The sequence below is a fragment of the Podarcis gaigeae genome, assembly GCF_964106915.1.
Source record: "Podarcis gaigeae genome assembly, chromosome: 7".
NCBI classification, from domain to species: Eukaryota; Metazoa; Chordata; class Lepidosauria; order Squamata; family Lacertidae; genus Podarcis; species Podarcis gaigeae.
In genome coordinates this window covers 84575703-84599966 of record NC_139683.1, presented here as the reverse complement: position 1 = coordinate 84599966, position 24264 = coordinate 84575703, and the positions used below count along the sequence as shown (strand labels likewise).

General features: G+C 45.9%; 1 protein-coding gene and 1 long non-coding RNA gene across 2 annotated transcripts in view; one reads left to right on the top strand and one right to left on the bottom strand.

The window, feature by feature from the left end:
• The window catches only part of LOC310848919, a 222257-nt gene that overhangs the window by 19298 nt on the left and 178695 nt on the right, over window positions 1–24264 (top strand). The gene's annotated exons all lie outside the window — the stretch shown is intronic.
• FAM216B (family with sequence similarity 216 member B) lies at window positions 10888–17755 on the bottom strand. The gene is made up of 3 exons (XM_083748523.1): window positions 17619–17755; window positions 14350–14470; window positions 10888–11026 (listed from the first exon to the last, which is right to left on the bottom strand). Exons 1-3 carry the CDS (start codon window positions 17715–17717, stop codon window positions 10974–10976), a joined length of 273 nt encoding a protein of 90 aa, XP_083604649.1. The 5' UTR covers window positions 17718–17755; the 3' UTR covers window positions 10888–10973.

Genomic DNA, 24264 nt, shown 5'->3' with positions numbered 1-24264 from the left:
GAATAAACTCATCAGTAAGAACTTCTCTTTGTTTTTCTCTGATTCCTGCTGCCATTGGGGGAGGGATAGAATTCCCTGAGCCCTGACACCCCTGCAATGCAGAAATCCCAGCTAAAACATCCATGACGGATGGAGTGATCCTGCCTCTGCTTAAAAACCTCCATTGTGGCATTTGCCCTCCTAGGTGTGTGACATCATACTGGGTTCATAAGGAAAGGGTTGACCAAATGTAAAATGACTACTCAATGGGAACCCAAGGGGCAGAGTTAACTGTATATAAGGTTTAAGCACAGAGGTTTTTTGAGAGAGTTAGGTCTGGAGTTAGAAGAGGCAGAGAAGATAAGTCTGTGGGTTGGACTAGTCTGGTGTGAGAGAGTGAGAGAATTTGTTAAGAGGAGTCAGTCAAACAGTTGAGATAATCAGTCAGAAAGTATTAGGAAGGTATAGGCCGGTAAAGAAACTAAAGTTAAGATACAGACAGGAATATTATCTGAGAAACCATAAACTTGTTAATGTTTGTAAAATAAACTTGTTTATTTAGTTCACTTTTAGCAACTATCTGGACTCAGTGTTTTACCCAAGAGTAACGGGTTGGTGGCAGCGGGGAAGCGAGCACAGTGGTGGCACAGGGATCAATAGACCGGGGACCCTGTGTGATTGCCACAAACATCTCTCATGGGAGTCTGTTCCACTGCCAAACAGCTTCTACTGTCAGAAAAATTTCCCCCAAATGTATAATCAGAATCTCCTTTCCTGTAACTTGAAGCCATTGCCTCAAGTCCTATATATATGTTTTATATTTTTATTTTGTTCTGTGAACTGCCCTGAGACCTCTGGGTATAGGATGGTATATAAATTCAACAAATAAATAATAAATAAATAATAGCTTCCAGAGCAGGAGAAAGCAAGCTTGCTCCATCTTCTATGTGCCAGCCCTTCAGTTATTTGAAGGTGGCTCTCATATCTCCTCTCCTCTTCTCTGGGCTAAACATACCCAGTTTCTTCAAGAGTTCCTCTTAAACCATAGTTTCCAGAGCCTTGACCATCTTGGTTACCCTCCTCTGCACTTGCTCCAGTTTGTCAACATCTTTCTTAAATTGTGGTGCCCAGAATTGGACACAGTATTCCAAATGTGGTCTGACCAAGGCAGAATTGTTGTTGTTGTTTAGTCGTTTAGTCATGGCAGACTCTTCATGACCCCATGGACCAGAGCACGCCAGGCACTCCTGTCTTCCACTGCCTTCCACAGTTTGAGTTACAGATAGGTAGCCGTGTTGGTCTGCCATAGTCAAAACAAATTTTTTTTCCCTTCCAGTAGCACCTTAAAGACCAACTAAGTTAGTTCTTGGTATGAGCTTTCGTGTGTATCTCAAGAAGTGTGCATGCACACGAAAGCTCATACCAAGAACTAACTTAGTTGGTCTTTAAGGTGCTACTGGAAGGAAAAAAATTTTTGTTTCCACAGTTTGGTCAGACTCATGTTTGTAGCTTCGAGAACACTGTCCAACCATCTCGTCCTCTGTCGTCCCCTTCTCCCCCACTAATTTCCCAACATCAGGGTCTTTTCCAGGGAATCTTCTCTTCTCATGAGGTGGCCAAAGTACTGGAGCCTCAGCTTCAGGATCTGTCCTTCCAGTGAGCACTCAGGGCTGATTTCCTTAAGAATGGATAGGTTTGATCTTCTTGCAGTCCGTGGGACTCTCAAGAGTCTCCTCCAGCACCATAATTCAAAAGCATCCATTCTTCTGCGATCGGCCTTCTTTATAGTCCAGCTCTCACTTCCATACATCACTACTGGGAAAACCATGGCTTTAACTATACGGATCTTTGTTGGCAAGGTTTCTGCCAACAAAGGCAGAACAGAGTGGTGCTATTACTTCCTTTGTTTTCGAGGTTACCAGCATGAGTTTGACCAAACTGCAGGAGGCAGTGGAGGACAGAGGTGCCTGGCGTTCTCTGGTCCATGGGGTCACGAAGAGTCGGACACGACTAAACAACTAGACAACAACAACAACATTACTTCCTTTGATCTGGACACTAGACTTCTGTTGATAGGTGTGAAGAGAGCTTGATTTTTATGAGCAAGAGAGCATTCCTACCTCTTGTTGGAGTCAGGAGCGAATGGGTGTGTGTGTGTGCCAGAGGGGCTGTGACTGGGGGCAGATTTTTGAGGGGGCACAAAGCAGGTCAACATCCCCACCCCCAGGTCCCCCAGTGCAGCCCGGCCCAGCCCAGCACTCCTTTCCCAGCGTAAAACTTTTGAGTTTTGCAGAATTCCTATTCAGGAGGAAGCGGTGGGAACAAAATAAATGCAAATCTACTTTTAAAAAAGAAGAGCAGAAAGGATGAGGGTTGTCAAGTTGGCTTGGCTAGTTAGCACTTCAAAGCCACTGGAAAACAAAGGAAGTTCATTTGTACGGGCATTTATATGCTAATGTAATTAGGAACAATGCTCTGTTCTTGCCTTTGTTCTGAAATATCATCTTGTTAAGTTCGATGTGCCTCTCATTACGGCTCTCATTTGAGCTGCACACAGTCTTTGTCTATAATCTCACCTTCTCATTCTGCCTGCTTTCTCTCAGTGCTTTTCTCTGTATTAATAAGCCGCCTGAGTCACAAGACAGTTGAGACACGACACTCGGGTTGTCATCAGTGTAGCCCCATTAAAGTAAATATGAGCAATTAGGCTCTAGCCCAGGTACTTTGGCTTAACTGCCTCACATATGAATCGGGTTGTAAAACGCCTAATTTAGCACAGCCCATTTTTGTATTTCTTTTTTTTTTACCAGTTTTGTCCCAAGTACTGTTGTAGGACATGGCTTCTTCTTGTTGTTTGCATTTCTATCACCAGATTATTCAAACAAGCGACATTAGCCAAGATCCACAGAGTGACTTTTTCACGTTTCCCAGTTTTTACACCTGTAATCTCTTTATTTGCTCTTATGTTTTTGGCAAGTACTTCCAAGACCAGAATAAACAATAATGGTGATAATGGGCATCCTTGTCTTGTTCCTTTTTGGATCTTACAATCATCCATTATCACCTGATTTTTAATTAGTTTGGCGTTTTGTTCTGAATGGATTGCTGCTATTGCTTTTAAAAACTTAGGACCGCTTCTGATTTGTTCTAACAGCTTTATCATGAACTTCCAAGAAACATTATTGAAGGCTTTTTCAGTGTCTATAAACATCATTGCCACTTTCTTTTCATTTTTAGCCTCCAAATATTCTATTATATTCAAAATATTCCTTATATTCTCCTTCATTTGTCTTTCTGGTAGGAACCCAGCTTGATCTTGATGTATATATTCATCATTATTTTTTAATCTGTTAGCTAGAATATTTGCAAACAATTTGTAATCGTTATTTAACAAGGGGATAGGCCTATAGTTTTTAATTTGCAGCAAATCTGCGTCTTGTTTTGGAATTACTGTTATATAGGCCTGTTTCCACGTTTCTGGGATTTTGCCTGTGTTCAATATTTCATTCATGACATCTTTCAATGGGTTCGCTAATTGTTCATTTATTTTCTTACAATATTTTGCCGTAAAGCCATCCGGGCCTGGAGACTTGCCATTTTTAGAGCTTTTCATTGCCTTAAGCATTTCTTGCACTGTTATCTGGCCAAGATCTGCAGAGTGACTTTTGATGCACCCAAGGACTTGGATGAACATGCCGGGTTTATTAACTCATTTTGAAGAGCAGATGCCCCCAGACCATATCACAAACGGTTTAGGAAGTTCCACTCTGTTTCAAAAGAGGTTTGCCGTCTGGAATAGGACCACAATTCCAGACTTCCATCAGGGGTGTAGAGGGAGCGACACACTGTTCTTCATATCTAAACCATAGTATGTCTCTATTTGCTCCATCCTTTTCTTTCTGGGCACCAGACAACTGAAGAATGTTTCATTTGGCTGAACGTTTTGGTGTAAAGGTGCTGTAAGAGAGTGAAATGATCAAAGCTGAATCTTTCAACCTGTTATGTACCTGTTTCCATCCATTTTTAACCTTATCATGAGGAATTGCTGGCGAGGTCTTATAAATAAGCTGATTTCACAGTGTTTAAATTAATCTAGCCTTTGTTTGATTTGATTTTCCTCCTCTTATATGCTTGTAGATTGTCACTGTTTAACTTTTAATTTTAGTTATTGTATTTTTATAAGCTGACTTTTTATTTTGCTGTTCCCTACTTTGAGAACTCAAGTATTTTAAAAGCCACATGTTTTAAAAAATAAATAGAAGTACAATCCTATGAATGTTTACCTAGAGCTTACTGAAAGCCACTCACTCCCAAGTATGTGTGCATTGGACTGAAGCCTAAATATTTTTAAAATGGTAATCACCACATCTCCATAATCTGCTCCATAGACGTAGCCAAGGAGGGGCAGGGAGGGAGCTGTCCCCCCCCCCAATAAATAAAAATAAATAAAAAATACATAGCAAACAGAGGTTCTGCACACACACACACACACTAACAAAAATCCTGGCTATGCCCATGATCTGCTTGCGATATATTATGCAAATGCTGCCTACCATATTCATATTGTTATTTTAAAAAATGGGGGGGGGTCGACTCCCCTAAAATCTCTGAATTCAATAAAGTGATTAGGATTTGAACAAAGCTCATAATTCCCAGCTTTAGTAAATGTTAGAGTTCAATCAATGGATTTAGTAGCACAAAAATACAGGCTAGACTTGTTTTCCTGACCAGGGAATCACCAAGGATGGATCATTGTGACACAAAGGCAGAGTCATTAACCCATCAAGAAAACCACTTAGGCAGAAGTCTCTCAGCTGGACACAAAGGGGGGAGAACCTGCCCTGAGCTCTGGGTAATGAGCAAAAGACAACCCCAGAGCTGGGAGGGGATAGTTTCCAGAATTGCAGTGGGTGAAGAAGTAAGCGAACAGGGGGGAAAATGTCCCTTTTGCAAGGAGGAGGGGAGGGCCAGGAATCTTCTCAAGTCTCAGGCTGAGACCCTACCTGCCCGCGGACTGTCTTGCCAGATTGGTGCATGCTCTAGTTATCTCCCGCTTGGGCGACTGCAACATGCTGTACATGGGGCTACCTTTGAAGGTGACCCAGAAACTACAGCTAATCCAGAATGCAGCAGCTAGACTGGTGACTGGGAGCAGCCGCCGAGACCACATAACACCAGTCCTGAAAGACCTACATTGGCTCCCAGTACGTTTCCGAGCACAAGTGTTGGTGCTGACCTTTAAAGTCCTAAATGACCTCGGCCCAGGATACCTGAAGGAGCGTCTCCACCCGCATCATTCAGCCCAGAAACAGAGGTCTAGCTCTGAGGGCCTTCTGGCGGTTCCCTCCCTGCGAGAAGTGAGAATACAGGGAACCAGGCAGAGGGCCTTCTCAGTAGTGGCGCCCACCCTGTGGAACGCCCTCCCATCAGATGTCAAAGAAATAAACAACTATCTGATGATTAGAAGACATCTGAAAGCAGCCCTGTTTAGGGAAGTTTTTAATGACTGATGCTTTAATGTATTTTTAATCTTTTGTTGGAAGCCGCCCAGAGTGGCTGGGGAAACCCAGCCAGATGGGCGGGGTATAAATAAATTAGTAGTAGTAGTATGGATATTCTCAATTTTGCACCCCTTTGGCTTGGTGCCCTGTGTGGGGTGACTCTAAATCTGATGCTGGTTGTAAAGGTAAAGGTAAGGGGGCCCCTGACCATTAGGTCCAGTCGTGACCGACTCTGGGGTTGCAGCACTCATCTTGCTTCATTGGTCAAGGGAGCCGGCGTACAGCTTCCGGGTCATGTGGCCAGCATGACAAAGCCACTTCTGGCGAACCAGAGCAGCGCATGGAAACGCCGTTTACCTTCCCGCTGGAGCAGTACCTATTTATCTACTTGCACTTTGATGTGCTTTCGAACTGCTAGGTTGGCAGGAGCAGGGACCGAGCAACAGGAGCTCACCCCTTCGCAGAGATTTGAACCGCCAACCTTCTGATCGGCAAGTCCTAGGCTCTGTGGTTTAACCCACAGTGCCACCCGCGTCCCAATGCTGGTTGTACATATGTGCAAATAAACCATATATCATAAAGACATCACAGGCTCTGCTGTGCCCCATTGTCCCCAAAGGAAACACAAACCCTGATATATGCGCTTGCAAGCCCTGGAATACCACCTCTGGAGATGGGGGTTGCATGTAACAAGATCCTTGCTCTGTGTTCCTTGCAGCGGCATAGTGTGGGTTGTCAGCACCCGGGGCAAGGCAAGTAATTTGTGCCCCCTAACCCGGGGCAAGGCAAGTAATTTGCGCCCCTAACCTGCCGCCGCTGCCAGCTTCTTCTTGCTGGGCTGGGGTATTTACGGTAAGGTAGCCACGGCGGCGGCGGCGGGTCCGTGTCAGGTGATCTGAGGTGAGTTGTCGCTGGCGCTAGCGCCCAAACGACGCCGCTTGCCCGGAGGAGGAGGGCAGAGAGGCGAGGAAAATGCAACATGGCCCAGCAGCTGCAGCGGCGGCGGCGGGGCTGTGAGGAGGGGTGCCTCGCGCACCCTCCGCGGCCCTGACGCTTGGGGACCGCAGCGAGCGCTGAGAGCCGCTGCCTGCCGGACGCCTTCAGCCCGGACGCGCGCACAGCTCGTCGGTTCCACGAGACATGGGGCTCTGCTACAGCCTGCGCCCGAGGCTCTTCGGTGACTCCGGAGGCAACAAGCGCGCCCCCCCAGATGTTGCGCCCAGTGCGGCCGGCCCCCCTGCACCCCCCACGCTACGCCACTGGTTCCTTGATCTTCCCCTTGTACAGATCTCTTTCAGCCTTTTGCTCATATCTGAACCTGAGAAAGGCTTGCATCCTTACTTTCTCCCTCCCCATCATTATGTGCCCCCAGTTTTCTTCCTGTTTTCTTTAGGATCAATTTACTCAAAAGTGCAGATGGACGCAACTCAATTGCTGCATCGATGGGCAATATACATCAAATTGCTTTGGTAATGTCTGGGAGGTCTATAATCAATAACATTTCTCAACGTAGCACTAAAACATACTGCAAAACAATATACCCTGCTTGGGAAAAAAAGGACCAGGATGCTAGAGCATTCAGCTACAGTTTGCATTTACTTCCACCTATTCCTCTCAGAGCAAAAGACAATAACCTTGTGCGGAAGGTTACAGGGAGTGCAAACAGGACCTTGAATATCTAGAGATCAGACATGCAAGTGTCACTGGTAGAGCCAGTGAGTCCAACCCAGATCACTGCCATGCATTCAGGGTATCCAGAGCTTTCTAAACTGTGCGTCACGACACGTTAAGTGTGTCGTGAGAACACTCCCCATGCTCCTTCCAGGGCTGGAAAGGGGTTACAGTGGTACCTCGGGCTAAGTACTTAATTCGTTCCAGAGGTCCGTTCTTAACCTGAAACTGTTCTTAACCTGAAGCACCACTTTAGCTAATGGGGCCTCCTGCTGCTGCTGCTGCTGCGCCACCGGAGCACGATTTCTGTTCTTATTCTGAAGCAAAGTTCTTAGCCTGAAGCACTATTTCTGGGTTAGCGGAGTCTGTAACCTGAAGCGTATGTAACCCGAGGTACCACTGTAGTTTAACCACTGGTTTCCCAGTAAAACTGAATTCCTGTGTTGCAAAATGATGTAAACTGAATTACTGGGTCACGAAATGATGCATGCCTAAAAAGCGTGTCACCAACATGAAAAGTTTGGAAAGCTCTTGTACAATCTGCATAAAGGTACTGCAGCCACGCATTGTAGCAGTAAGTGCATTAAGCTAAGGTTACCAGATTGTTTTCAATGAATCCGGGGACACTTTTCAACTTCAATGGATTTTGTATGGGGACTGATTTGTAAAACCAGGGACTGTCCCCGGGAAACGGGGACGTCTGGCAACCTTACATTAAGCCACATTGATTTCAGTGGAAATAACTACAGTCGTACTTTGGTTCTCAAAGAGAATGCATTCTGGGAGTCCATTCAACTCCCAGAACCATTCGAAAACCAAGGTGCAGCTTCTGATTGGCTGCAGCAGCATCCTGCAGCCACGCGGGAGCCGCGCCGGACATTCAGCTTCTGAAAATCGTTCAAAAACTGGAACACTCACTTTTGGGTTTTGATTGTTCAGGAGCCAATTTTTTCGGTAGCCAAGGCTTTTGAGATCCAAAGTACGACTATAACCTCCTGGATTGTGCCCCATGAATTGCTATATGCTACAGAATCATCCATATATTCTATATATGATTAATTCAATCACATTTTATACAGAGAGGAAAATGGAAGCTAAGATTGTTACCTAAAATTTGCCAGTGCTGAAAACATCTATTGCAAATATGACTCGTGGAGGCTACCATTACGGTATCCATGTAAGGAAATTTATCCACACTGTACGGAAGGTTACGTATGAATTAGACCCAGCTACCTTTTTCCAGGTATGGATGGAGAATTTTCAGCAACAGGCAGGAATGGGAACGTAGGCGCAGAAAAAGTTGGGCCACATTGCACCCACAACTGGCAAGAATAGAGTTTCCTGGATGGTATCCTAGCCAGCCTGACTTTGCTGGATCAACATTAGACAGTTTTGGGACTTAAAGAACAGTTGTAGGAAGAAAGTCGGGGGAAACGAGGGAAGGAATTGCGGCCAAATAACAGGTGGGTGGTGGCCTGTTATAAATAACAGTGACACGGGTGGCGCTGTGGGTTAAACCACAGAGCTTAAGACTTGCCGATCAGAAGGTCAGTGGTTCGAATCCCAGCGACAGGGTGAGCTCCCGTTGCTTGGTCCCTGCTCCTGCTAACCTATCAGTTCGAAAGCATGTCAAAGTGCAAGTAGATAAATAGGTACCGCTCCGGCGGGAAGGTAAACGGCGTTTCCGTGTGCTGCTCTGGTTCGCCAGAAGTGGCTTAGTCCTGCTGGCCACATGACCTGGAAGCTGTACACCGGCTCCTTTGGCCAATAAAGCGAGATGAGCGCTGCAACCCCAGAGTCAGGGTGTCCTTAACACTTAACACAGTCCTTAACGACTGGTCAAGGGTCCTTAACAGGCTAAGAAATGGGGTGCACAAAGAGTGAAAATGAAAGCTCTGGAATGAGGCACATCCACTTGCCTTTATCAGAGCAGCCGTATTTCACTGACAACCAACCTCTTGCAAAGTTTTATGGCAGGACCCTGGAAAGTAACAAAGAAGAGAGGCACTAAACCTGGTAGAGACACACTTGGCTGTCAGGAAGATGCAGCTGGAATGAAAAGGAAGGGAGCTAAACCATTCCTTCAGCAAACAGCATTTCCATTGGGGATCTAATCTCATGTTTAACACGTTCAGCATTTTGTAGGAGGGATTCAAGCGCAGACTGGGGACTTTATGACTACCAATGAAAGTGGATTAAAAGCATTCTGCCCTGAAAAGTGTGGGATGGAAGAATGCTGAATGGAATGGCATGTAAACACCCTGCAAGCGAATCAGGATGAATGCAGAACGAATGCTCGTTGTCATATAGCCTCCCCACATCAAAACAAACACTCAGTCAAAAACGGGATATAATCTAACTTTCATGTAAGCTTTGTACAGTATGAGCAAATCAGGATGAATGCTAGTCGGTAAACAGGTCATCTAGAGAAACCCACTGGGCTGATGCAGAATGCATGATTATGTGTCAGTTTCCGAAAAGCACAGAAATAGACCGTAATAAAGGTTTATGGAGCAGCTTTTTCAGAAAGAAAGCCATCTGCCGGAAAACAACTGGTGACGCTTTTGACCTGTCAGTATACACATCGATATAAATTTTATTTGCATTTGTTACATATTTCATTTCTTATTTAAAGCAGGAAATTAATTTAAAGGTGTCAGGGACAACTTAGAGTGTCAGTTTCCATACACATCATCGTAATGCATCCAATGTTAACCTGTAATTTTCATTCTACAGTCGGAAGGTTTAAGCAGTCTGTCCTATACCATCGCTCAGAGGGCCCACTCGGAACAGGCTCCTCTCTATAAGATGACATCTGTTTTATACACATCTTTACCAAGTAGTTCAGAGCTGTGATTACAGGTAAAGGTAAAGGTACCTCTGACCATTAGGTCCAGTCGTGGACGACTCTGGGGTTGCGCGCTCATCTTGCTCTATAGGCCGAGGGAGCCGGTGTTTGTCCGCAGACAGCTTCTGGGTCATGTGGCCAGCATGACTAAGCCGCTTCTGGCGAACCAGAGCAGCGCATGAAACGCCGTTTACTTTCCCGCTGGAATGGTACCTATTTATCTACTTGCACTTGATGCGCTTTTGAACGGCTAGGTTGGCAGGAGCAGGGACCAAACAACGGGAGCTCACCCCGGCGCGGGGATTCGAACTGCCAACCTGCCGATCGGCAAGGTAAGAGGATGCAAATTCCTCCTCAGGCAAAATCTTACACTGAATTACCACTTTCATTATATTTATGCAAGTTTCTAGACCTCGTGTATATGTGTCTATTGGGGGGGGAGGTCTGTATGTGTGTGTGTGCGTGTGCACGCTAACGTGTTTGAAAACAAGCACATTTAGGAACTGGAACATTCTGCATTCTTGGTGGTTTCCAGGTCTTCCTTCAAATAAGTGTCCACTGCCCCCCATTTATCCCGAGTCTCCTTATTTCACATTTCCCCTTACCATTCCCCCCCCCCTCCATGGCACAAAATGGCAATTTCTGCAAGATTTCAAATATCTATTTTCATACAATGCATGCAAAATTATGGAAATTTTGAGCAGTTTTTCCTAGAAGAGAGTGTGCATTCAAAAATAAAATAAAAACAGAAAGACGAGTTACCAGCTTGTTTTGTAAGCACCTAGCGCAACTTCTGGATGTAACGTTAAGTGTCCAATTCTCATGGAAGAAAAGTGATTCATCCTTTTTCACTGACTGTGAGTCATCTCTGGTTTCTTTGATTCACATTTAATTACAGAAACCGAACTCTGCCTTCCTGAGGTCTGTCTTCAAGGGAGGTGCAGTTCCCAGACTTGATTCCTCTGCGGGGTTTTTTAATCTTTCAGGTAGGATGCATAATATTTGAGTTGCTGCTTTGTGATGAGCCCTTAAAAATATTGTTAAAGGAGTCAGTAATGGTCAAAGGCACCCGTGCATAAATACATGGGGACGAGGGGGCAAACGGTGCATTATTCTGATGGCCAGTTATTCCATTGGGCTGGCAAAAGTGTCCAGGACAGCTGAACAACTGGTCTAGTGTCATCACATTCGTCAGCATGAGTAGGAGCGGCCATAAAAGTTGATGGAATGAATAGGGCTCCCTGCCATGCACAGAGCGTGGAGTCAGAAAATAACAACGGTAATTGCAAAAAGGAGTTGGTGAGCCTTCTGCTGTCTGCCGTCGTCCTGTGGCGATGTGACATGGTTTTCAATGATTGCAGGAGTGAAAGATGAGAAAGACCTACTTTGTGGAGCCTTAATTGTGAGATGAACGTTTCGACTCCCTCTTTCCTTTAAGGTCTGCTGTTTTGTCTCTAATTTACACAAGCAAGCCTCCTGACATTGGGTGCAATCAAATAGTTTGAAAGGGGACCAGCCTGTTTCCCAAAGCGTCGGGGAAAGGGACAAACCTTTCCTTTAAGAAAGATGGTACTTAGCACTAGGTAGTGATAGTTACCATGTTCTGGTAATAAATCCAGTTTAATGGGAAGACTGCCTCTAATTTAATCAATCAGAGTTTAGCAGAACATAAAATAGAGAATGCATACTTCACAGAATAATTACATCTGATTTTACTCCCCTGTTAACTGCTTCTGTTTTCCCCGTGCATTTTTGTTATTCCTGTGACAAACAGGGCCATCAATAGGATTTTCTGAACTTCATATTTGGTTTGTAACTGGGCCTTCACATTAAAAGTTTTGATAAAATAGTAAGCATAAAGGTAAAGGTAAAGGTACCCCTGCCCGTACGGGCCAGTCGTGTCCGACTCTGGGGTTGCGTGCTCATCTCGCTTAAGAGGCCGGGAGCCAGCGCTGTCCGGAGACACTTCCGGGTCATGTGGCCAGCGTGATAAAGCTGCTCTGGCGAGCCAGCACCAGCGCAGCACACGGAAACGCCGTTTACCTTCCCACTATAAAGCGGTCCCTATTTATCTACTTGCACTTAGGGGTGCTTTCGAACTGCTAGGTGGGCAGGAGCTGGGACCGAAAGACCGCTCACCCCGCCGCGGGGATTCGAACCGCCGACCATACGATCGGCAAGCCCTAGGCGCTGAGGTTTTACCCACAGCGCCACCCGCGTCCCTTCAAAATAGTAAGCACTACAAGGCTAAATCATTCGTTTGTTTTACACCGGCAGTTCTGAGGCTGGGACTTGCTCATTTCTATTCTATAAATCATATTTTAAACCCAGCCATCCGAATCAGCGAAAAAGAAAAGAAAGAGAAAATCCAGGCCTGCCTTTCTGCGCACAGGTCTGGACTCTCCATGTTTAATCATCTGCTTTGTCCAGGAAATGGCTCCAGGAGCAAGTGATTGCACCTGTTTCTCCTACCTTACAGTTCATGCTAGAAATGGCAAGTCTGCATTCTCCTTCAGAAACGATACAGGGAGCATATATACTACACCATTGTCTATAATACACTGACTGGAAGCAGCTCCACAGAGTTTCAGGTGCAGGTTATTCTCAGCCCTTGCTTTGAAACACATTTGTGTGTGTGTGGAGTAAATGGCAAATAAATAAAATAAACAATGAGCTGGCAGGGATAGCATGAGACTTCTGGGGGGCTCTTGGCATGGTGCTGGTTCTGGGCCCCCGGTGCTTCCCAACTAGGAAGGGGCTCTGCCCTGCTTGTGGCAGGCATGGCCAACATTTGCTGTTGGGGTGACCTCCCCTGCTTTTGCCACAGTCGGGTCACTCACTGCCTGCCCCCAGACGTGCTTCAACAGGGGCACTTGTGGGATGTAAAACACAGAGCAGTCAAGTACAACGTTCCTAGAGTGAACATGTTTACACATGAGGAGGAATGCTTGTCCAGTCAGCAGGCTTTCTCTACATGTGACCAGAGGCGGGCGTGACCTTCCCTATGCAGGTAACAACAAAAGCATTTGTCTGACTACATTCATCAAAGAAGCAACATCTGCTTAGCCTAAGATGCTTTCAGCCAAGAGAGGACAAAGGAGCTGTCTCTTTATAGGATAGATTCCAGGTTACTTAAGTTACTTTTGTAACTTAAGTCTGCCTTCTGGGAACCATCTGTGAACAGAATGTGAGTGAGTAAACTCTTTTATACTTTTATAGAAGACTGTGTCGTGTCTACCGTATTTTTCGCTCCATAAGATGCACTTTTTCCCTCTTAAAATCTAAGGGGAAATGTCTGTGCATCTTATGGAGCGAATGTGTGGCAAACTCGGCCCTCCAGATGTTTTGGAACTACAACTCCCATCATCCCTGACCACTGGTTCTGTTAGCTAGGGGTGATGGGACTTGTAGTCCCAAAACATCTGGAAGCCGAGTTTGCCTATGCCTGATCTAGGATCTGGTGGATTGGGCTGGTGAGGAGGTCCTCAGCCAGTGTCTGACCTGGCTGACTGATGGTGTCAGGCTTGCTACCTGCAGATGCTCAGGACTGAATAGAGGTCAGGGTGTCTCAAACTTGTGTCTCCAGCTGTTTAGGGACTACAATTCCCATCATCCCTGACCACTGGTCCCGCTAGCTAGGGATGATGGGAGTTGTAATCCAACAACAGCTGGAAGCCCAAGTTTCGGAAACACTGACCTTTTGTATGCAAAACATGGCTTGTACCACTGAGCTAAAACCTTGAATTGAACATGAAAAGTCTGGGAGAACACAGAAGCTGTCTTTTCTGAATCACAGAACTGATCGCACAATCCTTTTAATGCTAACTCTTCATTTTGAAGTGTTTGTTCCTGAGTAGCTCTCCTATAGAAGGTTTCTGATTTTAGTTTTAACGTCAAGCGTTTGGGAGACATGTGGAGGAAAGCCCCCGGTGTTTTTGTGCGTCTGGGAGAAATGTGTTGGTTTGATATTTTTCTAAGGCAGCTACGAGAGCTAAACATTTATTCTAAAGCATTTGTCTTTCAGCTGTCTCTGTGTGTGTTTGTATCATTTCTGCGGAGAGGAACCGAAGACAAACTGCACAGTGGATGAATGTAGCATAAATAACACCAGACCTACATCATTTCACTGCCTGTTCTTCCCCTTGTCCCTGCTGAGAACGGCAGAGCCTCTTGGCTGAAGACTGTGTGAACTCTGCCTATAAACCACCATGTGCTCCGGCTCTGTGTCTGATGTACCTTCATGGCCCATAAACCTTGCCTCATAATCCCCTCAAGTCTCCGGATTTTCTCTGCTGCTCTCCAATTTCTCGGAGGTGCTGATGCAAGGAGCTGCCTTGGCTGAACACTCACCCTGCACGTTCTGGCGCTGGAGATTGATCACATACCGACGGTACAACATTTCCCTCGGCGCTTTGCTGTCATATATTCTCATAATGCTGTAAAAGTAGCGCTTTTGTCCTTTTTTCAAATCCTGTCAGAACAAGGCCTAGACTAGTTACAGATGGCAAACAGCACCCCAAACCCCCACCACCACCCAAACAATGCAAAATGAGAATGTACGAGGACCCTGGACTTCTTTCGCTCCCTCTTTTATCATGAAAAAAGCAAAGAAACATGCTGAGGTAGAAAATAGCCAGGGCTGCAAAGCTAGATTATTATAATTTATTCTACATTGGGCTGCCTTTGACAACAGTCCAGAGATTGCAGCTGGTGCAGAATGATGACCGAATGGCGCTTCAGCATGTGGTCATATAGCCACCAATATTGTGGGATTTGAGCTGGCTGCCTGACTGCTCCAGGGTCCAATTCAAGGTTTTAGTACTGGTTTATAAAGTCCTTCATGCCCTGGAACCTGGCTGTATTCTTCTCCCATATAATCCATCTCAGGTCTTCCAGTTGGTGGTGAGAGTGGGTCTTTGTCACCCTGAGTGGTGAGACAACCATGGGTTTCTGCCATCAAGTTGCCCCAGGCATTTGGGGTGAACCATTTTTTAAAGAAATGTATTTTTATTAAAGATTTTCTTGGTTTACAAAAGTATGTGCAATCTCTCTCTCTCTCTTTCCCCCAAGTAACATTTTTTACTGATCAGTTTCATTTGTTGAGACATTAGGAAGAAAAGGGGGAAAGAGGTGGAGGGGAGAAGGTGAGTGGGGGTGGGGTCGGGTGGCGATGTTTCTATTTTAATTAATATATGTGGGGGTTTGTGTCAGCTTCGCTTGTGCAGGTTCTGCGCTATTCACTTGTGTTCCTTTGGTGGGGAGAGAGGTTGGGGTTGGCCTAGGGTGTGGCTGTTCATTTGTGACTGGCTGTGGTGGTCTTTGTTTTCATGTGTGAGTGGGGTGGGTGGGTGTTTTGGATCAGGTTAGCCATATTGATTTGTATGCTGTTGGTGGATTTTTGCCATTGTCTTGTTGGGCTGTGTATGTGATAAAGGGGAGCAATAAAGGTAAAGGTGTCTTCTTCTATTTCTCCCTGTGTCAGTTTCAGTTTATTGGTTAAATTTTCTAGTAAGGCTGTTTCCCATACTATTTGGTACCATTGGTCCATGCTTACTCCTGACAGGTCTCTCCAGTGTCTGGTTATGTTTCTGGCTGCTGAAAGGAGGTGGGTTATGAGTTCTTTGTGGTGTAAGTGGACATTATTGTCTTGAAAGATGTTTAGTAGGGCCAATTCTGGGGTGATTTCTTGCTTGGTTATTTTACATATTTCTTGTATGACTGTTGTCCAGAATAGTTGGATTTTGGGACACTCCCACCACATGTGAAGGTATGTGCCTGCGAATATGCACCCTCTCCAGCATTTTGGTGAGGTTCCTGGGCATATTAGCGCTAGTTTTCTTGGTGTTGGGTACCACCTGTAGGTGAGTTACAGAGAGGCCTAGGGCTGCCAGACCTTTGGGGTGGACCTGAAGTCTCCTGGTCTGGCACCTGCCTTCCCCTAGATTGCAAGGAGGGCTTCCATCTTCTTGTCACAAAGACTGTGCGTGCAGCCTGCAAGCTTCACTTCTCATTTAAAGACAAATCTATCAAATCCACACACCCTGAAACAGTACATGAACTAAAACATAGCTGTCCTTTGGGATTTTCTCTTAATCTTATTATGTGGTACAGTTCTCCAAACAGTGTTCACAAAATGCACATATCCGAGGAAATTGTGGATATTAATGAAGGTAACATGCAAAAATGTATAACATTCAAGATAGCTGCTTGCAAAGAAATTGTACATTAGTCAAACTGCATACAAAATGTGTTTGTTCACACTAAAAATGCTGATGCGTTTTTGTCAGGACTTTTAAAAAACAGACTTGCAAATAGCTGCAGAAATGTGAGAACCTAATTCAAGATTGGAAAAATGAGAAGCTGAGAGAACTGGAAATAACAGCCTTCCATCCCTACTTCTCCAAAAAGCAGTAATTTGGGGAAGTCTTGCAGATGGCAGTGCTCACCTGGGAAATGGGGGAGACTGACAGTGGGCAATGGGACACAGCCCTGGTGTTCTATGGTCGGTTTAGCACTCTGTTTCCTTATGAAACTCTTTAGGCCTGTGTGTGGCCCAGAAGCATTCGGGGGGGGCATTACAGGCATCTACACACACTCTCACATATTAAAAATAAAAATAAAATAAAGGGGGGAGGCAGGGGACTCTGCAGGTGCTAAGGGAGATGTCAGGATGCAGCACATTGAGGATGGCACCGTGAAACAAGACAGGAGACCCACTCTGCACTAAGAACAGGAGACCCTTCTATGCTAAGGTTACCAGATTTTTTTCAATGAATCTGGGGACACAATAAATAAATACTACACGTTCAGTACGTTGATGCTGCAGCAATGGCGGTGGCAGAGGGGCAGCCGCTGTCTTGACCTCAACCACCACGCTTCCCCTTCCTCTGAAGCTTCTGTCTCCTTTCTCCATGATCCTGGGCAGCCCCTGAGTTGTTGGTTCTTTGGTGGTGTTGGTGGGGAAGCAGGCATGGAAGGCGGAGAAGGAGGGCCGAGAGCGGCAGCTTTGGGCAGCACGATGCCTCCCTTCCCATCTGAGCAGCCCCAATCCCATTCCTACTTGCGTGCAAGCAGGAGGGGGGAGGGATCTCTCAGGCAGCGCAATGCCTCCCTTCTCATTGGAGCAGCCCCGATCCCATTCCTACTTGGGTGCAAGCAGGAGGGGGTGGGGATCCCTCAGCTGGGAAGGGAGGCTCCCCGTTGCCTAACTGAGAGATCCCTGTCCCATCCTGCTTGCATGCAAGCTCTGATAGGCAGCATGAAGCCTCCCTTCACAGCTTAGTTGCTAGGGTGAGGGAAGGTGGAGGCAGCCCGGAAGCTGCAATCTCCAGCCCCTGCACCACCATCATTTGGGGACTTCCGAGCAGCTCCTGAAGCCAGCCAGAGCCGGCTGCTCAGACTGCCACCACTGCATTTCCCGGGGACATTAGATGAAATCCGGGGACATTCCAGGGATGGAATTTGTCCGGGGACTTATTCGCAAATTCTGGTCCCCAGGAAATGGGGATGTCTGGTAACCCTATTCTAAGCACCAAGAACTGTTTTATTTAATAAAATCGCAGAAGGGGTTAGGTTGTGAGATTGGCACAGCTCTAATGTCAGCAGTCCTCCTCAGATACCTTCATTAAAGAGGTGTCCTGAGCAGATGAAGGGATCTGTATTTGTGGAAGTATAGGACCATGGCAGATGCTGGGCTTTCTTTTCCAGTTGTCTCCCATCCTTATCCTGTTTCCATGCAACAAGGTAAATCAATCTGTGATGACAGAGAAAAGTGAGTCAACTGTGAGAGCCAGTGTGGTGTAGTGGTTAAGAGCGGTGGACTCGTAATCTGGGGAACCGGGTTCGCTTCCCTGCTCCGCCACATACAGCTGCTGGGTGACCTTGGGCTAGTCATACTTCTCTGAAGTCTCTCAGCCCCACTCACCTCACAGAGTGTTTGTTGTGGGGGAGGAAGGGAAAGGAGAATGTTAGTAGCTTTGAGACTCCTTCGGGTAGTGATAAAGCGAGATATCAAATCCAAACTCTTCTTCCTCCTCCCCTTCTTCTTCTTCTTTTTCTTCTTCTTCTCCTCCTCCTCCTCATTGAGAGGCATGCCTTTGTTTCCTAAAAAGAACTATGTATCCAAGGTGAAACTGAACAATTATGTTTAGTTTGCACCTCAAATTCCATTAAGCAAGATTCTAAGGGGTTCCCATATTTCGGGGCCCCATGTGCTTATTTTATTCAGGAAGACCTTTGTGTCTTGGCAGATCCTCTGCACAGGCTGATCATTCATTCTGTGGACTTCGATGCCAAGTGTGCATGCTACGAAAGACTCAAATCCCTTTCCTTAAAAAAGAGGTGACTGGTTGATCTGTGTCAATGGTACTGCGTTTGTTTTGGTACCAATTATAACACATTTCCAAAAGTAACTTGTTTACTTCCTCTCTAATGACTTCAGGGCATGTGGCTCTCTTTCTTCCCAATTTTATCCTTATAGCAGGCAATTTTTCAATGTCTGAGCTGGGTTGAGAGTTCCGTTTCATTTACGAGCAAAGGTATGAAGTTCTGTTTCCCCAGTCAAGCACTCTAGAACCCACACACCTTTTCAAACGGTAACAACCATGAGATCTGTTGCCCCCATGGAAACTTCTCCTAGGCCCTCTACTTGGCCAATGCAGGGAGCAAGATGCTGCTCTAGAGCAGTGTTTCCCAACCTTGGGCCTCTAGCTGTTTTTGGACTACAACTCCCATCATCCCTAGCTAGCAAGACCAGTGGTCAGGGATGATGGGAATTGTAGTTCAAAAACAGCTGGAGGCCCAAGGTTGGGAAACACTGCTCTAGAGGAACCTTTGGTTTGATTTATATTTATATTCTTACATTGTGAATCTTCTCCTGGTCCAGACCTCTTTGCTCTTTGCTTTCTAGCCACAGGACCATGCTTTCTCGATCTGTGTCCAAACACTTTTCATTTTGCTCTGCTACCTTTCTGCAGGAAAACCTGCTCTTTACTGCCAAATCGGAGCAAACAGCAATGCAGGTTTTCTATGGATTGCTGTTTGATCCGATTCAGCAGTAAAGAGCGGGTGTCCAAGGGAAAAGCACTGGGGAGGGGGAGCGCTGAGACGCAGAGCTGGACAGCCTAGGCCTGCGCCTAGAAATGTGCAGCAAAGCTAAGTGTGGATGAGTATCCCTGGTTTAAACAGCACAGTGACTGAATTGCAACCTTCTTTTTGCCCAAATTGGCTAGTCCACAAAAAGGGGTTATGAACAACATTATTCAGTTTAAAATAGGTTCAATCTATGCACAGTGACAAAATTAAAAGCCTAAAAAAAACCACACCTGAACCATGCTGAAAATGGGGTTCAAATCATAAATCAGCCCTCCTGGGGCAGCCACTCCTTCATTTTAATCTGCTTTAAAGGGTAAAAGCTAAAGGGACCCCTGACCATTAGGTCCAGTCATGGCCGACTCTGGGGTTGCGGCGCTCATCTTGCTTTATTGGCCGAGGGAGCCGGCATACAGCTTCCGGGTCATGTGGCCAGCATGACTAAGCCGCTTCTCGCGAAACCAGAGCAGTGCATGGAAACGCCGTTTACCTACCCGCCGTAGTGGTACCTATTTATCTACTTGCACTTTGATGTGCTTTCAAACTGCTAGGTTGACAGGAGCAGGGACCGAGCAACGGGAGCTCACCCCGTTGCGGGGATTCGTCAAGTCCTGGGCTCTGTGGTTTAACCCACAGCGCCACCCACGTCCCTCGTTTTAAAGGGTACATGTGAGAATAAAATGAAGGAGGAGCTTATAAAATACCCTTGAACATAGGATTACTCTTGAACCCTTGGCATAATAAATAAGTAATGATAATGTCACCTAGTTACTAAACCTTATCATATAATTATATTTTCCACAAAGATGATTGCTCACGATTCCCTTTTAATTCTGGCCAAAGTAATCCTGGAAACATCATGGCACTTAAAAAAAAAAAAATCTTGCTTACTGAGGACTAAAATGCCCACCACCACCAATTTAAATTGTTTCAAATTTTACATGTTTAAATATACATAGGCTGAAACATTCAACTAACCCAGGTATTGCTTTGCGAATCTGTAGCCTCCTCCTCCAGATTGCTGGAATTTAAAAGATTCCATATGAAGTCAGATTCATCGATTGCCCTTGGAATGCTGCAGCACTTTTTCTTCACGAGACAATTATTAATATTAGATTTGTTATCTCCCGGGAGCTTCAAGTTCTGTTGACAACTATCCTAGCAACGGGTGGGGGTGAGGGGGTGGGAACTGAGCACGGCTGAATGCCCAAAGCAACTCGCCAATTGGTCTATTCATTTTGTCAACATGTTTCTCCCTAGTACACGTCTGACCATTATGGATTTGGTTTTCTCCAAGCAACTAAACTAAACAATTGCCAGCCTTTGTGCGGTGGACATGTGCTAATTTGTAAGCAGGAAAATGACACTTGTGGGAAGAGAAATGCACACACCTTTTCCAACCGCTCAGCTGAAGATGTGATTAAATGTATTGCGTGGACAGGCGGAGTCCCCAGATCCCGCGCGGTCCCCCCGTCATGTGGAATAACGACTCATGACAACGTGCAATGGGATTAAATTGGCCACATCTTTATTAAATTTCAAATGTGGGTAGACCTTGGCTCAGGCATTGGGCGTTCTCCCTCCGCAGGCGCCAGCCGGGGACCTAGGGAGCATCAGGGTTATCAAGTGTGGGGGGGGGATGGGCCGGCTCTGGAGAACATATGTTCAAGCAGAGATAGCCGCCCCAGTTACGCCGCCACCGCAGGGGAGAGCAATGACGACCTTTCGGCGTACGGTCAAAGCATCCCTTCAGAAACCCCTTTAACGGGGAACCCTGGTATTGCCGCCGCAAAGAGGAAGATGGACTAAAGGATCCATCCAAGGATACCCCCAAAGTTGTGATGTTTTGCTACGGGAAAGGCGAAACCTGACAATGCAGGGAAATTCCTTTCCGGCCCTTTAACAGCAACCTTAACGTAGCAGCGTCTGCATACCTGTGAAGAAAAGTTAACCTGCAAAACCTGTGAAGAAAAGTTAACCTGCAAATAAGACATTGACTGAGGGTGGGTAGTGTGGGAGAAGCTCTGGAGCCAAGTGAGGATTCCCAGGTAAGATCCTCCCTCTATTGTGTGGGCAGGTAATCCCTCCCCTACCTGGCCTGGTCTCCTTGGCAACTCTTCCCCCAGGTGGGATTGGACAACTGACTGAGGTAGGCGGAGACCTCCAGGTATCCCACCTGAGGGAAGGCAAACCAAGCCTATGCTGTTGGAGCCGCTCCAGATCTAGGGGCTGCGTGCGTCCACGCAAAGGGCGCCCCCTGTTTTAAGCGGGGAGCGGTCATTGTGGTTTGGAGTGAAGATGTCAGGTGATAGCAGCACTCTGGGCACAGCAGCTGATCTGAGGTTAGCATTTCACGCACGGAATCCATCACTTGATGCCGTAGCCTTTATGTGGTGAACATTCCTTTACTGTACAGTGGTACCTCAGGTTAAGTACTTAATTCATTCCGGAGGTCCGTACTGCGAGCCAGTGTGGTGTAGTGGTTAAGAGCGGTAGACTCGTATTCTGGTGAACCGGGTTCACATCTCCGCTCCTCCACATGCAGCTGCTGGGTGACCTTGAGCTAGTCACACTTCTCTGAAGTCTCTCATCCCCACTTACCTCACAGAGTGTTTGTTGTTGGGGAGGAAGGGAAAGGAGAATGTTAGCCGCTTTGAGACCCCTTCGGGTAGCGATAAAGTGGGATATCAAATCCAAACTCTTCTTCTTCTTAACCTGAAACTATTCTTAACCTGAAGCACCACTTTAGCTAATGGGGTCTCCCGCTGCCGCTGCACAATTTCTGTTCTCATCCTGAAGCAAAGTTCTTAACCTGAAGATTTCTGGGTTAGTGGAGTCTGTAACCTGAAGCGTATGTAACCCGAGGTACCACTGTATTTGCAAATATTGTTCTGTAACTCTCCCACCCAAACGCTGCAGAAAACAACATTTTTAAAAGTTCCATCCAAACATGTGCACTGTGAGCTCTGCTCCCAAATGCATTTATTTTTTCCATTTGCATGCTGTCACCATCCATCCAAGGAAATGAAGCAAACTGAGTTTCAAAGCAAAGTATGGATTTACGTTCGGATTTCCTGAATCTTCTGAAGTTCCTGCTGTAGTCAGTACAGAATGTAGAGCAACCTGACTCAGGTGTGGGTTTCTCCCTGACCCCCTCCCCTGCCCAATAGTTGTTTTTTTCTTTAGATGAAAAGCCACCTTGGAAACTGCAACTGAGAGCAAAAGACTGACAGGAGAGGGGCAGTTCTTTACCACTGGCCATTTCATTTCTCTCTCTCTCTCTCTCTCTCTCTCTTTTTAAATGAAATTCAAAAAGTTCATTTCATTTGTATATATCTGAGGAATACACTTCATGCATCTGATGAAGTGGACCACAAACATTTGCTCTATTTACTGAGCTACCAAGGGTCATGCCTAATTTAAGGTGCTCGTGTATGCGCTGCCTTAAAAAAAAGACACTCATTTGCATAAATTCGCATATGCTGATTTAGATGTATGGATACAAATTTAGAAGTGAATGTTCGAATTTAAATTAGATACAATACATCTCACCACAGTGGGGTGGACCTTGACCAGGTGGCCTGTGGGCTTGGTCTTTTTCTCCAGGTGCTAATTTGATAGGCTGTTACTCTCCTTTCTTAAGAGTTTTTTTTAAAAAAAAAAAGTTTTTGAATCTTTAAATCAAACTTGGTTGGATGGCCTTCAAACAGAGGACTCCTTCAAACAGACATCTGAAGGCAGCTCTGTTTAGGGAAGTTTCTTTATGTTTTATTCTGTTTTTAATGTTATGTTGAAAGCCACCCAGAGTGGCTGGGGAAACCCAGCCAGATGGGCGGGATAGAAATAATAAGTTGTTGTTGTTGTTATTGTTGGTGGCCATCTTGGTGAAGTTTTAATTTGCCCTGTGGTCCTTAAGAATCATTTCTTCAAAACGGTTCCTCTACTTCCCACCCTCCGAAAACTGGTGGGAAGTCCATGTGTGACTGTAAAGAAAGGTGGAGAATAAGGATTTTTCTGCAGCCCTCTTGGTAAATATTTGGCTCTCAAACAAATTCATCAGCTCAAACATATGTTCAATTGGTGGACTTTGTTTTGTGTGATCAGTAGATGCCACTCAAGGGTGTTCAGTCACCATTATGATTGTTGGAACAGGACTTAACAAATGGACATAAGAGCAGGAAAATGGAGCTTGAACGGATCCTCCTCTCCATTATTCAACATCCTGAAAGGAAAGTCATTTAAGAATCATAGAATCATAGAGTTGGAAGAGACCACAAGGGCCATCGAGTCCAACCCCCTGCCAAGCAGGAAACAAGTATAAACAAGAGGGCAAGTGTAGATGCAGATTTTATCCCCTTTTTCCTTTTGGCCTTTTTCTCTCACAGAAGTGGCAGCTCAGGGCAAGCAAAGTAGGTCTGGAGCTGGTTGGTGCCACGCGATGGTTGACCAACTGGGACTTATCTGTTTTTTCTCAAAAGCAAAGCATGCCAGACAAATCTTCCTTCCTTCCTTCCTTCCTTCCTTCCTTCCTTCCTTCCTTCCTTCCTTCCTTCCTTCCTTTCCCCCCTTTCTTTTGAGTTACAACTGTGGTGGCTCAAGGGAATGCTGTGGACATAGTGTATCTTGATTTCAACAAGGCTTTTGACATGATATTCCTCCATTATCTTCTTGCAATGGAAGCTGGTGAAATGTGGACTGGATGAGGTAACTGTTAGGGTGGATCTTTAGCTGGTTGACTAACCAAACCCAAAGAGTGCTCATCAGAGGCACCAGCTTCTGAAGAAGAATGTGGGGGCTGGCGGTGTGCTGCACATGACTTTGGATGAAGTATTTCAGCACATCAAGGAGCCGGGACAGAGCCAATCATGGCCGCAGTGCAGTAGCAGCAGCACACCTTCAATAGCCATGGTTCCTCTTCTGCTGCTGCTGCTGCTGCTGTCACTGGATTTGGGCCTCCTGACTCCTTCGCCTCCATAGTAGGAGGAGGAGGAGAAGGAGGAGCTGGCCTGGGGCTGTGCTTGGCTCTGCACTTGGCCTCCTCCACCACTTTTGGACATTGGGGGCAGTCCCCTCCCTGAAAATATTCAAGGGCATAATAATAATAATAATAATAATAATAATAATAATAATAATAATATACCCCACCCATCTGGCTGGGTTTTCCATCTGGGCGGC